The following is a 15,427-nucleotide window of genomic DNA, read 5'->3' as shown; positions in this document are numbered from 1 at the left end:
CGAGGTCCCTTCCCCTTGCAGGGGATCAGCTGGAGGGTGTCCAGGAGGGGGCGGGTAAGGCAAGGATGGGTGCCAGGGAGTCAGGTGCTGGCCAGCAGAGGTCACCCTCCGGGGAGGGATCAACATGGCTGACGCACCCCGGACTGTACTGATTTCAGGCTGCTCCTCGGGAATTGGCCTGGAGCTCGCGGTGCAGCTGGCTCATGACCCCAGGCAGCGCTACCGAGGTTAGAAGCCCAGGGTGGGGCCGGGAGGGGCAAGGGTGGGCATGGCTTCTGAGGACCTTCATCCCTCCTGGCACCATTTCCACTAGCTTATCCCCCTCAGCTGTATTTGTGGGTTTGAGGAGGCCACACGGAGGCCCCCTTCCCCCCTCTACTCATGAATCATCCCCTCATCCAACAAATATTTCCTAGTGCACCTACTGGGTGCTAGGCACTGTTCTAGGTGCTGGAAACACAGCTGTGAACAAAACAGACAGAAAGCTCTGCCCTCAGCAGTGGTGTAGCGAGGGAAGACAGACCATAAACAGGTTTTTAAAATTGTATATCTAGTGCTAAAAAGTGCTAAGAAACAAAATAAAGTAAGGGTGAGGTATGGTAGGAAGTAGGGGAAGTGTGTGTGTGATATTTTTAAAAGGACTGGTGGGGAGGGCTTCCCAAAGGTTGCACTTAGGCATTCCCTAGGACTATCCTCCCCCGCCCCTCCCCAGATTACTCCTCCAAGATAAGCCTCTTAAGTGACTCTGACCTTGGGGGCTTAAGGGGGAAGCCTCTAAATCTAAGGATTTAGCCTCCTGAAACTGGAGCAAATTGCCCTAGTCTGCACTCCACACATGGGAACCCCTGACCCAGAGCAGCTGGAGCTGAAGTAGGCAAAGGGCCGCTATTTAAGAGGAGGTTGCAGGGAGCAAGGGAATTGCCCCAGTTGGCAGAGCTGCTTCTCCCAACCCTCTGCCCTCTGGCTTAGAGACACATACAGCTTTAGATGTGACAGACTGAGTGCCAGTGTGCAGGGAAGCAGTCGTGCTGTGTGTGTCCCTGTGGACAGACAGACGAGTGCATAAAACTGCTGAAGGATGTTTATTGAGTGCTTACTACATGCCAGGTTCCGATCTAAGTGTTGTGCATCTTGTAAGTCATTTAATTCCCATATCACTCCTATGAGGTGGCCACTGACGTTAGCCCCATCTTAGAAATGAGGGAACTGAGGCAAAGAGTGCCAAAGATCCTTGCCCAACGTCACCTCACTGGAAAGTGGCAGAGTCTGGATTTGAACCCAGGCAACACAGTGCCTGGGGCCGCACTTGTCACTCTATGTGGATGCATGCGGTCCCATTCATCCGTGCAACACCCATGAATCACAAAGGCCCACAGACAATATGAAAATGTCCACCAGGGTTGTGCATGTACGATTGTGGGCACACGCGTGAAGGATACAAACATGTATACAGGGGTTTGAGCTCAGCCCTCCAACAAATCCAGGTTCAATTCTCAGTTCTAACACTTCCTAGGGCTGGGACAAGCAAGGAACTTCATCTCGGTGTGTTAATATCTATGACAGGGATAATCACTTTACTTATTCTGGCTACTATTGCTAAAGAACAAATCATTCCAAAATTTCTGGTGTAATAGAACAATGATAATCATCTATCTCTCATGGCTTATAAGTCATAAATTTGGAAAGGCACGGCTTGGCAGTTCTGGGTCAGGACTAAAGGCTACAGCTAGAGCAGTGGGGGCTAATTACAGGCCTGGACCGACATGTCTCCTCCTTCTAGTGATGTCAGGTCTTCTCCACGTGGTCCCTCTCTCTGGCTAGCTTGGGCTTCCTCCCATCATGACAGCCTCAGGATAACTGGGCTGCTACCAGGCAGCTGAGAATTTTAAGAATCAGCATTACAGGGGTGCTCTGGTGGCTCAGTCAGTTGAACATCCAACTCTTGATTTCAGGTCACATCATGGTCTCAGGGCTGTGAGATCGAGCCCCACATCGGGCTCCACACTCAGTGTGGAATCTGCTTGGGATTCTCTCTCTCTCTCTCTCTCTCTCTCTCTCTCTCTCTCTTTCTCTTTCTCTTTCTCTTTCTCTTTCTCTTTCTCTTTCACTCTCTTTCAAATAAATAAGTCTTGGGATCCCTGGGTGGCGCAGCGGTTTGGCGCCTGCCTTTGGCCCGGGGCGCGATCCTGGAGACCCGGGATCGAGTCCCATGTCGGGCTCCTGGTGCATGGAGCCTGCTTCTCCCTCTGCTGTGTCTCTGCCTCTCTCTCTCTCTCTGTGTGACTATCATTAAAATAAATAATAATTAAAAAAAATTTTAAAAAAAATAAATAAGTCTTTAAAAAAAATAGAGTGAATATTACAGCAAACAAGGCAGAAACTGCAATACCTTTTCTGACCTAATCCCAGATGCACACAATGTTACTTTGACCATATCCTATTGATTCCCAGCTAGACAGAAGATTCAAGGAGAGGGAAATGAGATTTTATGTCTTAAGGGGGAACAGCAAAGTTCTCAAAGAGCATCTGTGACGAAAGATGTTGTGGCCATCTTTGGAAAATAAGTCAGTTGCCTAATCATAGGGTTCTTGTGTGGATTAGAGACAGTGCTTATTAAAGTGGTTAGCATAAAAGTGGTTAGCATAAAAGTGTTTGGCACATTGTAGATATTCAATAAATTGACATTTCTGTGGATGATGTAAATGTGGCTGGTTGTATTTGCATGTACACACAATGCACATACATTGACTCTAAGTGTATATACATTTCTTTTCTCAAGGCAGTATGTTCTTTATTTATGTTATTGTCTTACTTACTAGACTATAAATTCTGTGAAGGCAGGGACTTTGCCTATCTTATTTCACGCAATAGTCTCAGCACCTCAGATACGGCATAGTGTACACTAAGTAGATGCTCAGTAAGTGTTGGCTGGAGGGATGGAGCAACAGGAGGATGGATGAAAGTACATGTAAGTGTATGTACACAATATGCATTTTTGTTTGTGTAGTGAACATAAGTATATAAATGTGTAGGTCTCCATCCCTCTGTGACTGCTCATGCAAGATCACGGAAATATGTAAATGAATGCACAGGGAAAAGGAACCCAGTGCTTGCTCCAACTCTGCTTTCTGTCCCCAGTGGTGGCCACCATGAGGGATCTGGGAAAGAAGGGGACCCTGGAGACAGCTGCTGGGGAAGCTCTGGGACAGACCCTTACTGTGGCCCAGCTGGACGTGTGCAGTGAAGAGTCAGTGGCGCAGTGTCTCAGCTGCATCCAGGGAGGGGAAGTGGATGTGCTGGGTGAGACTGAACAGTCCCTGGGATCACCCCCCCTTCCCTCACCTAAGCACAGATCCTGGTTACAGTGAATTTTCTCCAGTCTGAACACCAGCCTTCTGGCTTCACCAGCAACCTCTAGCCCTAGACAGAAGGGGTAGACAAGCTGGCCAAAAGCTCAGGGTACCAGTTTATTTAGGATACAAGAAATAGATTGAGTCCTGGGGGGTAGGGTGGATTTTACTGAATAGGACACCTAGCATTTGGGGAAGACCATATGTATGGGGAAAGTTACTTTGATGAGTCATTTAGGGAAGGGAGCATGATGAAGAAGCAACACATGATCCCCCAAAGGCCTTCTAAGGAGGGTTGGTGTGGCTTTTTTGATGCAAATTGGGGTCAGAGCTGAATTGCTCTTGCATTAAGGGAAGTCAGCTCCCAGCAGCCCTTCTCCCAACCCAGGGTTCAGGTCCCCATAACAAATACTAAACTATATGTGAAGATCATCAAGGCTCAGCATTTGTCCACTCAAGATAATTCAGAGAATGTCCCTAGAAGAGTGACACCAAAAGGGTTGGAGAACCTCAAAGTAACCTTTAGTCCTTTCCTTAGTGAATAATGCTGGAGTAGGCCTGGTGGGGCCCCTGGAGGGGCTCAGCCTAGCTGCCATGCAGAACGTCTTGGATACCAACTTTTTCGGGGCTGTCCGTCTGGTCAGAGCTGTCCTTCCTGGCATGAAGAGAAGGAGGAAGGGCCACATTGTGGTGATCAGCAGTGTCATGGGGCTGCAGGGTAAGCCCTGGGGATGTCTCCCTGGGAATCCTCTTAGTATCTGACGCTCCCCAGGCTGGAAGAATGGCAAATAGGTTTTCGCTCATATTCCAAAAGAGCCTGTGTTGAGAAGGATTCTGAAAATCTGTAGGAAACATCTCTGGATTAGATTGCCACGCTCCAAGAATAGGCACTAGTGATATGAATGCTGCCAATGGCCATCCACACCCAGCATCCACCCTACTTCCAGACACTTCTAAAAAATCTTTCCCAATAATCTCCCCCAAACCAAAGGAACCATCAGAACTCCCCCCCCTTTTTTTTAAGTAGGCTTCACAGGCATGGAGCCCAACATGGGGCTCGAACTCACAATCCTGAGATCAAGACTTGAGCTGAGATCAAGAGTAAGACGCTTAACCAACTAAGCCATCCAGGCACCTAGAACTCCTTTCCTGTGACATATTCTCACCAAATACTTCCAACCAAGCCCCGGAGACCTCTAGCTTTGGGGCTCTGGGGTTCTGCAGAATAAGAGAGCAGTGATTGTTTAGTGATGTCTGCTATTGGCCTACTATGGAGGTCACCTATTTGCCATCCATGCTCCTGGGTCTTTCCTCCTTGAACCCCTCTACATTCCCTCCCTCCTCCCCATGAAAATTCCCTGGGATCTGACCCCTGCTCAGCAGCCACCTGAAGAATCCACCTTATTTGTTACCCTGTCATGGGGAATCTGTGGCTACCACTCAGTCCCATCCCTCTGGCCCCTCTTCCAGCTGTACCTCCTGACCTCAGGAGCCACATTCACTCTCAGTCAGGACAAATAAGAATCACTAAATAAGACTTGCCCTCAGGGACCCTGGCAATCCCATGCTCAAGTGGCCAAGAGTTTTAAAGGATGGAGGGAAGTAGGGTTTTCCAGGGCTAAGGCAAATGGAGCATGTGGCACCCCAAAATCACCTCATCCTGAGCATATGGGCTCATCCTTCAGCATAGGCTTCCATCACACATACATATACTCATCATGTTGACCTTAGATATCCCTCATTCGGGTCTTCAAACCCTTTCTGCTCTGTCTTCTGAAGACCCCATATCCCTCTAGACCCACAAGCCCATCGCCCAGACCCCAAAGGGCCCCCAACCTCCTCCAATCCTCTCAGGTGTCGTGTTCAACGAAATCTATGCAGCCTCCAAGTTTGCCCTGGAGGGATTCTTCGAAAGTCTGGCTGTCCAGCTGCTGCAGTTCAACATCTTGTGAGGCGGGCATTTGGGTCTTCAAAGGGAAATGGGAGACAGTGATGGGAAAGATGAGGGAAGGGGAGGCAGTGAGGGGAAGTGGGCTGGGAAGGCAGGGATGGTGGGAAAACAAGGCAGTGGTGAGAAAGTGGAATCAAGAATGAGGGAAATGGAGTTATTAGAAGAGGGTGGAACAGTATGGGGGGGGCAGTGGAGGGGCTGAGGGAACCAGGAAGGATGAAGTAATGATGAGAAAAATGGGGGGACAGAAGGGGGAGAGGGACACTAGTGGGGACTGGGTTGGGGTACCAGACCCCCTACCCCTATCCGTGTCCCCAGCATCACCCTGGTGGAACCTGGCCCGGTGGCCACTGACTTTGAGGGGAAGCTCCTGGAACAGGTTTCCACAACCGAGTTCCCAGACACTGACCCTGACACCCTGCACTACTTCCGGGATATCTACCTCCCTGCCTCCAGGGAGCTTTTCCGCTCTGTGGGACAGAGCCCACAGGATGTGGCCCAGGTGAGTAGGGAACCCAGAGCCCCAAAATATGGCTCAAGTATGTGAGGGTGCCCCACCCTGGAAACCCCCCTCCCTGAATCCAAGAGCTCAGAGCTCCACCCCATAGGTCATTGTCAAGGTCATCGGCTCAGCCAGACCACCCCTGCGCCGACAGACCAACGCCCGCTACACTCCGCTGGCTGCACTCAAGGCTGTGGACCCTTCAGGCAGCCTGTACGTGCGCACCACCCACTGCCTGCTCTTCCGCTGGACACGCCTCCTCAACCTTGGCCTTCGATGCCTGGCCTGTGGCTGCCTCCGCTTCCGAATATGGCCCCGGTGAGCAGAGAGCCTCACCCAACCGTCCCCACCTCTGAACACCCAGGCCTTTTTAGTTTACACCCATCTCCAAGGCCAGGACAGATCCTTCTCTCCTTCCTTCCTTTCTTCCTCCCTTCCTCCCCTCTCTCGGCAGACTCTGCCTGCCCCACTCTGTGCCTAGGCATTGCTGAGATCCCAGAAATCCCTCAGCCTCCACACACACACCCCTCCCTGGTCAGGGCTGAGGAGTCCTGAGCAAGGAGCTGGTGTTGTGTCTGGGAAGGCAATGGAGGCTTCCTGGAGGAGGGAACATTGTTGCTGGACCTTGAAAGATAAGAAAGACTGCCTCATTCAACCTCTGGAATTTATTATCCTGGGCCTGGGAATACAAGGATGATCTAAAACCCCCTCCACATAGAACTGAGTTGACTAGGTCAACTTTTCTGGTCACATATTCCATCAGCAAAATGTTTGTGCACTCACCAGCAGTGCATGTATGTTTTTTCATAAAACATATATTTGTAACCATTAGCAATCACCACATTAAATATTTAATAAAGCTCAATTTCTTATGTCTAAATAAAAAAATTAAAAATCAATAAGGTTTACTTCACATACATTAGAATGGCTACTATAAATAAACCAAGCAAAAAAAAACAAAAAAAAAAACAAACAAACAAAAAAAAACAAGCAAACAAAAACTCCAGAAAATAACAAGTATTGACAAGGATATAGAGAAATTGGAGCCCATAGGTATTGCTGGTGAGAATGTAAAATGTATAGTATAGTAGTTCCTCAAAAAAATGAAACAGATTTATCATGCGATTCAGCAATTTCCTTTCAGGGTATTAACCAAAAGAATTGAAAGCAGGGTCTCAAAGAGATATCTGCACACCCATGTACATAGCAGCATTATTCACAATGGCCAAAAGGCGGAAGCAACCCCATCCACATGTCCAACAACAGAAGACATATCCACATGATGGAATATTATTCAGCCTTAAAAAGGAAGTCGATTCCAACATCTGCTACAACATGAATAAACCTTGAGGATATTTATGCTCAGTGAAATAAGGCAGATAGAAAAAGGGCAAATATTGTCTGATTCCACTTGGATGAAGTCCCTAAAGGAGTCAAATCCATAGAGACAGGAAGTAGATGGTGGGAGCCAGGAGGGGTGGGGAGTCAATATTTAGTGGGCACAGAGTTGGAATTTTGCAAGATAAAAGAGTTCTGTGGATGGATGGTGGTCATCCAACAATGTGAATGGACTTGATATTAATGAACTATGCAGTCAAAAATAGTGAAAATGGCAAATTTTGTGTTATGTATTTCTTATCCCAATTTTAAAAATTTAAAAAAGCAATAGGGGTCCTACTGATGCTCCCAAGAGAGTGCTCCCAAGTTTCTTGGCCCTCATGAAGAGTTTGGAAGCAAGTGGAGTCTAGGTGTAAATGTTGACTCTGCCTCTTGTTCACCAGGTGACCCTGGGCAGGTGACTTCCTGGTGTCATCATCTGGAAAACAGAGCTAACAATACAACATTGAAATGACAGGGAAAGCACCCTGCACTGTTTTCCATTTCACTTGGAGTTTTTGCTGTGGTTCATGTCTAGCCACCACCTTGGAATGCCAGGCTCCCAGCGAAGGTGTTTTAATTAACATTTGCTCTTGCAGCCTTACTAGATAAATAGAGGCCCTCAGAACCTGCCCAGTTCATAAACGGGGGAACCGAGCTGTCCAGAGCAGAGCGGAGGGGCAGGAATCAAGCCTAAGTCTGTCCACCTCAGTCTATGCTAGTCCTCATGAATCTCCAGTAACTTCTAGGAAAAGAGAAGCTGATTCCAGGGCCCATGAAAGAGATCTCTTTGAGTCAGTGAAGAGATAATGGGGCTACTTAATATTTTTAGTAAAATGAACCCCTCCTGTGCTCTCCCGGACATTAGATTCTTTTTTTTTTTTTTTTTCCGACATTAGATTCTTGAAGCAATGTTGAAATACCTGCAAAAGAATGTAGATCCTGACGATGGTTGCACAGCCTTATGACTATACCAAAACCACTGAATCGTGTGCTTTAAAAGGACAAATTTTATGGTATATGAATTATATCTCAACTTAAATTTTAAATACGTTTTTAAAAAGAATATACGAAGCACACGTTTGTAAGAGGTCTTTGGTTTGCCTCAGGAGGTTCACCCAAGGATTGTATCAGTCAGTTTCCTCCACATTTGGTTTTTTGGTTATGTTTGGGTTCTGCCAATAGGAAGCATCAGCGGGAGGTGAGAAGATGGATGGAGAAAAGCCAAAGTATTTGTCCCCTAAGTTCCCTCTATGGGGATCACTGCCAGCAGCATCTCTCCTTCTGAGGCCCCAGCTCAGTTTCTGAGAGTAACTCCCTCCCTTTGCCCCTTTCAGCTAAAATGGTGAGGAGATCCCACAATTGCCAGCAAGATGGCACTCCACTGTCCTCCACAGGGCTACACATCTTCTGTCTTCACCTTTGTAATCATCCCTGTCTTCACTGATCCCCAAAATACCCACTCTGAAGGAACTATCTCTTTCCACCCAGCACTCTGACTGAGGTAATGTATGAAAGAGCAGGGGAGCAAAGTGCATACCCACTAATCCACCATCAGACTTCACCATTAGAACATTATTGAGAGAGAGAGAAAAAAAAAAAGAACATTATTGAGATTTGCTGCCTGCCTTACCCCAAAGGCCTCCACTATCCTGAATTCTATGTCCAACATTCCCTTGTTTTTCAAGAAACTCCCTTAAATTATTTTAAAAGACAAATTTGGGGCACCTGGGTGTCTCAGTCAGTTAAGGGTCTACTTTTGGTTCAGGTCATGATGTCAGGATCTGGGATCAAGTCCCTTGGGGCATCATCAGGCTCCCTGCTCAGCAAGGGAATCTGCTTCTCCCTCTCCCTCTCCCCCCAGCTCATGCAAGCTCTCTCTCTCTCTCTCCCCTCTGTCAAATAAATAAATAAAATCTTTTTTTTTTTTTAATACAGAGAGCATACAATCAGGGGAAGCTGCAGAGGGAGGGGGAGAAGCAGGCTCCCTACTGAACAAGGAGCCCAACGTACGGTTTGATCCCAGGACACACATCCCAAAGACAGACCAACTGAGCCACCCAGGCACCACAAATAAATAAAATCTTAAGAAATAAAAATAAAAAAGACAAATTTATCTTCTTGCCAAGAAGGAAAAGCCATCATAGTCACCATATGTGAAGCCAAACTCAATAATTATTTACAGGTGAAGCATACAGTTTTCCAAACCCCATACTCATAGACTCTTGGAGTGAGAAAATACCAGAACTTCTCTGTCAGATTCCCTTGCAGCTAGGGAGTGGGCATGTGACCCCGATTTTACTCAGCAGATGCACAGGATTTAAATTTGAGAAACCACCACCCAAAGGAGGAGGGATCAGGAAAGGAAGGTATCAGAAGGGACAGGGGCATTGAGATTGCCCAGGGTGGCCATTGAAGGTCAGAGCTGCCAGCTGGTTTCAGGAGAAGGACTTAAACTGCGGTCTTAGCTGCTGCCTTTCACCCCTACTTTGTCCTTTTCCATCTTCAAAGCCTGGTAATTTCATTAGTCCTCAATATCCACCAGAAAAATTCCTTTGTGGCTTAAACCACCCTGAGTGAGTTTCTGTTGCATATAAGGAAGAATCACACCATTCCAGATGGCAACATAAAAACAAACGCAGTGGTGGAGGGGGGACCGTTATTATATTCCAGCTGGATGCTATCGCCGACCAACAGAAACTGGCCAATGTTCAGAAGGTGTTGAAGACACACCCTCTACCTTCCCCATCTTAGCAAAGATAAGTCTGTTCTAGTTGCTCATTCCAAAAATCTTGGAGTCGTCCCTACTTCCTCTCTCTCATACCTCATCGCTAATTAGATCCTTTTCACTTGACCTGCAAAATATATGCAGAACCAACCATTTTGCCACACCTTCTGGGCCCCCACCCTGGTCCAACTGCCATCGTTTCTCACCTGGAGTGTTGCACCAGCCCCCTCCCTCTTCCCCCCTCCCACATTTGCCTCCCCCTACAATCCATTCTCCATGTAACAGCCCAGAAGATCCTTTCAAAACAGCTTTTCAATAGATAAAATGCTCAGTGTTTTTAAAAATCAATATATATGCGTATATGTATGTATAAAAGGATCTTAAAAACAATTCTCCCAACCTCCTCTTTCCCTCAATTCCTGACCCCTCCTCCAACTCGAATTATCTAACCAGATTTTCTAATTTTTTTTAAAGATTTTATTTATTTATTCATGAGAGACACACACAGAGAGAGAGAGAGAACCAGAGACACAGGCAGAGGGAGAAGCAGGCTCCATGCAGGGAACCCGATGTGGGACTCGATCCTCGGTCTTGAGGATCACACCCTGGACTGAAGGCGGCGCTAAACCGCTGGGTCACCCAGGCTGCCCTCTTTCTAATTATACTAGAAAAAAAAAAAAAAAAAAAAAAACCAACCCTGATAATTGGATAAGCAAACTGTAGTATATACATATAAAGGAATATTATTCAACCTTAAAAATGAAGAAAATTCTGGCACATGCTGCAACATGGGTGAACCTTGAAGGCATTATGCCAAGTGATGTAAGCCAGACACAAAAGGACAAATACATTGTACAATTCCATTTATGTAAGGTACATCGAATATGCAAATCCATAGACAAAAAATAAAACAATGGTTTAAAGAGGCTGGGCAGGTGGAAATGGGAAGTTAGTGCTTAACAGGGACAGAGGTTCAGTTTGGGAAGATGGGACATTCTAGAGATGGTCGGTGGGGATGGTTGAACAGTGATGCAAATGTGCTTGGTACCATTTAACTGTACACTTGAAAATGGTTAAAATGGTAAGTTTCATGCTCAGATTCTACCACAATTTAAAAAATAAATATGAAAAAAAAATAAATAAAAAATAAAAAATAAATATGGAGTATTTTGATGGGAAAATAGAATACATATGTGTGTATACATATATATTTAACTTTTCCCAAAAAAGCAGCATACTATATACACCGAAATGTGAACTTTAGTTCTTTCCTTGAATAATATGTCTTGGAAGTGTTTTCATATCATCCCAAGCAGACATCCTCATTCTTTTGCACAGCTGCAATATATTCCGTTGTGTAGATGGACAATAATTTATGAAACTGGTCCTGTGCTGATGAATCTTTGGGCTCTCTCCAGTCTTTTCCTATTATATAAACGGCTGCAATGAATAACCTTGTGTGCGTCCATCATTTCACACATGTGCAAGCATTTCTGTCATGGGATTACTTGGCCAAAGAAACTATACATTTGTAATTTTTATGAATATTCTCAAATTCATCTCTATTGGAAAGGACTGATGTCCATATGTTAGCATGGTCACTTCCCCACAGCCTCACCACACTGCATAGTATTAGTCTTCGAAATTTTGGCCGTTCTAATGGGTAAAAATTAGTATCGCCGATTTCTCTTATCTCAACTTGCATTTCTCTTATTATGAGTGAGGCTGACTGTCTTTTCAGACGTCAAAGAACTGTTTGTATTTCATTTTGTGTGAACATTCTGAGCACACGTTTTGCTCAGGTTTTTCTATTGGGTTGTTTATATTTTTATTATTAATTCCTAGAAACTCTTTACATATTATGGAGATTAGGGAGACTGTAATATGAAGTACACTTTTCCCCTATTTTTTTCAACTTTTCCGTGGTGTAAGTTAGCCTTATTTTTAGGTCATGGAATTATTCATCCTTCTTATTGTTGTTACCTTTGGATTTCAAGTCAGAGTAACAACAGACCTACCTCTCCAGCATCTACAAGAGTATGTGGTACACGGTAGATATCCAAATATCTGACAAATGAAAGAATGAGTGGGTAAATCAATGTGTCAAAATGAGACTCTCTGCGGCCTAAGAAGGATTTCAAAACCCCTTTCTTACCACTCCCCAAATCACCATGCCCCACCTCCCTTCCAGGTATTTGCAAGGGCTGTTCTCTCCCCCTGAAACAAAACCATCTTGTCTCCCATTCCTAACCCTTTACCTGATTACCCTTACTTTCCTGAGACTTTCAGGTCTCAGCCTAAATACTGCTTCCTCCAAGATGCCTTCTTTGACTCCACAGGCTGAATGCTGAATGGGTTATGATAGGTTTCTCTGGACCGTCATAGCTGCTTGTTTCTGGATGGTTTTTCCTGATCAGGCTGTCGGTTATGTTGGGGCGCATATCACATGGCTCTCAGACCCAATAATCAACCCCAAATGTGATCCCTCCTCCTTAGCAAGTAACAAGCTTCCTCTGAAAATTCTCACTGCGAGCCAGACCTCCTTGGACGAGAGGAGAGGCATGTGATGGATGCCCTTAGGGATCAGGAAGCAAGGTCAGTTCCTGAAGCCTTTGGGGAACACAAGTGCATGATCAGAAGTCCTCAGGACCAAGAAATGACCAGAGGAGCCTGGGCTGAGGCAGGAAGCGACCAAGCAGGGCACATCTTGGGGGTTTCCCCCAGGCTAAGACGTTCCTGACACCTCTGACCTGAGCAAGAAACCTTTCTGAGCTTTGGGATTTCCTCACCTGGAAAACTGGAAGGGCTGCTGGCGAGTAAGTCCCTACTAAGTGTCAGAGCTCAAGTGTTTCATAAATGACAGCCATTCACTGAAATGCTGCTATGGGTATTATTCTCTGCCTCCTGGATCCTGCCCGGCCTTTCCCGGGAAGCTTTGGGCTGGAAGCCTGGAGAAGGAGGAAGCGAAAACAGGCCACACATCCCTGCAAAGCCGTCCCTCCCGCCCTGGCCTCCTTGCAGCAAACCCAGGGTCCCAGGGAGGGGAAGGCGGGCGGGATCTGAGCTGCGGTAGCAGCTGCTCTGGGCTCGCAGCCAACGACCCCTCCCTCCGCCACCCGCATTCCTGCGGGAGGGGGCCGAGCGCTCCTCAGCCCGGCTGGAGGCTCGCTGGCGCCCTCTCGCGGCCAAGTGCGAAAGGTTGAACTTGACCATTAACTGCTGTAGCGGCCCTAGGTGGGGCTCACAGCCCGTCTGCGACCCCCCTACCCTCCTCAGGCTCCCTCTCACACACAGGCTCACGCAACTTGCTGTGTGATCTAAGGCAAGGCACTGAACCGCCCTGTGCCTCGGTTTCCTAGCTGCACAGTTTCGAGCAGGACACTTCACCTTCTGGCGCCTGGGTTTTTCCATCTGCAAAGTGGGTCAGTGGGTCATTAGAATGAGCAGGTGAATGGGATGCCTGGGTGGCTCAGCAGCTGAGCATCTGTCTTTGATCCTGTGGTCCTGGGGTCGAGTCCCACATCGGGCTCCCTGAAGGAGTCTGCTTCTCCCTCTGCCTGTGTCTCTGCTTCTCTCTGTGTGTGTCTGTCATGAATAAATAAAATCTTAAAAAAAAAAAAAAAAGAATGAGCAGGTGAAGGCGGCTACAGTGAATACCCACTCCCCACTTCCATCCTGTTCACTGCTGTGTCTCCAGCATCTGCAACAAGGCCAGACATGCAGTGGGCGCCCACATTTATTTCATGTATTAGTTATTGAGCACATGTTTATTCTTCATTTAGGGGGCCTGAGGCTGGGGCAGAGAGGAGCGGACAGACCTACGAGATGTGAGCTCCTGTCACTCATTCACCCACTTTCACCTACACCCATTTGTTCATTGGATGATAAAGCTCTATCACACCATGTTTTCAAAGTGTTTCCCACCTCCTCTGTTTCTCATTGGTACCCAAGGGCAATTTTTCCCTTCCTGGGCCCACCCTCAAGACAAAACTGAAACTGAAGGGAGCCACAGGCCTGAGCATGTTTCAAAACAGAAGTACTGGCGTGGCAAGAGGGAGCCCAGACTGGACAGAAAGGTGGGAGGGATGTGGGTGGGATTGAGAATGAAATCCCTGCAACCTTTCACCTTTGGACAATGCCTTGCTGTGGACACCTAGGAGCCCCTGGGACAGAGAGGGGATGTGAACACCTGGTGTGGGGGCAAAGATGTGAAGGGGGAGCTGCCCGCCAGCTGAGAGAGAGCTGAACAGAGCCAGCAGAGATTCCCTGAGATCAGGGAACAGCAGTGGAATATGCCACCCCAAGTGGACACCAGTGTTCTAGAACCTTCCAAATTAGCTCTCATCTGCTCCCCTAGTCCAGGTCTTACTTTGATTCTGTGGGTTCTTTGCTTCACAAGAGACTGTTTACCATGGACTCAAGAGCATCACCTGCAGCCTCATGGCTCACCTGCCTGGCACAGGGCAAGTTGCTTTCACTCACCAGGCCTCAGTTTCCTTATCTGTACAATAGATGGGAATTCTTACTCTAGCATAAAGGTGAGACATTTATGGCTCTTCTGTCGGTGCACGTAGAGCATGTAGAACAACACCTGGAACACACTAGGTGCTCAGTAAATGAGGAATAAATGACCAGATCCCACCTTCCCCCTTTGTTTCTAAAATACTTGGCTTTCCAATTCTCTACAAAACTAGAGTCTGGGAAGTGAGCACACGTTGAACCTAATTAGTAAAATGCTGTGAAGCTGAAGGGGGAAATGCACTTTAAGCCCTTAGTAAGTCCTCATTAAATGTCCACTCCTCGGGGGCGGGGATTTTGTCTATTGTGGACACTGCTGTGTTCCCAGCATGCTAAGGAGGGCTGTGCTCATAGCAAATACTTAATGAATCTTTGTTGGATAAATGTATATTATCATTGTTTTCGGGGAGATCTGGGGTTCTCCAATAAGCAAGACTCTCCAAGCTGGCAGTACCAGCTTCACTGAAAAAAAAAAAAAGAGAGAGAGAGAAGAACCAGACAAACTTGTCTGCAACCCGTCTGCTTCTAAGAGACAGACACCACAAAGTGGTCCAACATCTTTAAAGGGCATATTAAACAGGCAGCGAAAATTATTTCAGAACAGAGAAAGCCTTCTTCCAGGAATGCCTCAAGCATGATGTGTTTTTGTCCCTGGTTTAATATGTATAATTTGCCTCTGGAAAGGGAGCCCAGAGAGCTTGGCATAATTTAAGAACAATGGACAATGGTCACAATTTACCAAGCATAATTATGCAGAAAGATCCGAAGCCCAGCAAGAGGATTTGACCTGTGCATTTTTGAGAAGGTTCCATTATGGCAGGTCCTGGGGCTGGATAGCTAAATGCCAACGCTGCTCATGCTTGGTGCCGGGGAATGAAGGTATAATGCCTGCACTGCCCCCCATTTGAGCAACTACCCCAGAAACTCACCAATTTCACAAGGGCAGGGGTGGGGACAATCCTGTTCCTGCCCTGACTGGTCAGTCCCAATCAAGCTCTGAG

The 15,427-nt window shown here is 46.8% G+C and overlaps 1 protein-coding gene across 1 annotated transcript; it reads left to right on the top strand.

The window, feature by feature from the left end:
• The first annotated feature begins 124 nt into the window (after positions 1-124).
• On the top strand, positions 125-6,619 carry RDH8 (retinol dehydrogenase 8). Its single transcript, XM_055343199.1, has 6 exons — positions 125-227; positions 3,139-3,300; positions 3,889-4,068; positions 5,205-5,298; positions 5,620-5,803; positions 5,910-6,619. The coding sequence occupies exons 1-6, from the start codon at positions 125-127 to the stop codon at positions 6,123-6,125; spliced, it is 939 nt and encodes a 312-aa protein (XP_055199174.1). The 3' UTR covers positions 6,126-6,619.
• Positions 6,620-15,427: the final 8,808 nt, after the last annotated feature.

The sequence above is a fragment of the Nyctereutes procyonoides genome, unplaced genomic scaffold, assembly GCF_905146905.1.
Source record: "Nyctereutes procyonoides isolate TBG_1078 unplaced genomic scaffold, NYPRO_anot_genome, whole genome shotgun sequence".
Lineage (NCBI taxonomy): Eukaryota > Metazoa > Chordata > Mammalia > Carnivora > Canidae > Nyctereutes > Nyctereutes procyonoides.
This window is presented reverse-complemented; position numbering and strand designations above follow the sequence as displayed.

Excerpts from the sequence above, each read along its gene's own strand:
- RDH8 (XM_055343199.1), top strand. The coding sequence starts at position 125 with ATGGCTGACGCACCCCGGACTGTACTGATTTCAGGCTGCTCCTCGGGA. Across the intron at positions 228-3,138 it reads CCCCAGGCAGCGCTACCGAG|TGGTGGCCACCATGAGGGAT; the intron begins GTTAGAAGCCCA and ends TTCTGTCCCCAG. Across the intron at positions 5,299-5,619 it reads CTGCTGCAGTTCAACATCTT|CATCACCCTGGTGGAACCTG; the intron begins GTGAGGCGGGCA and ends CCGTGTCCCCAG.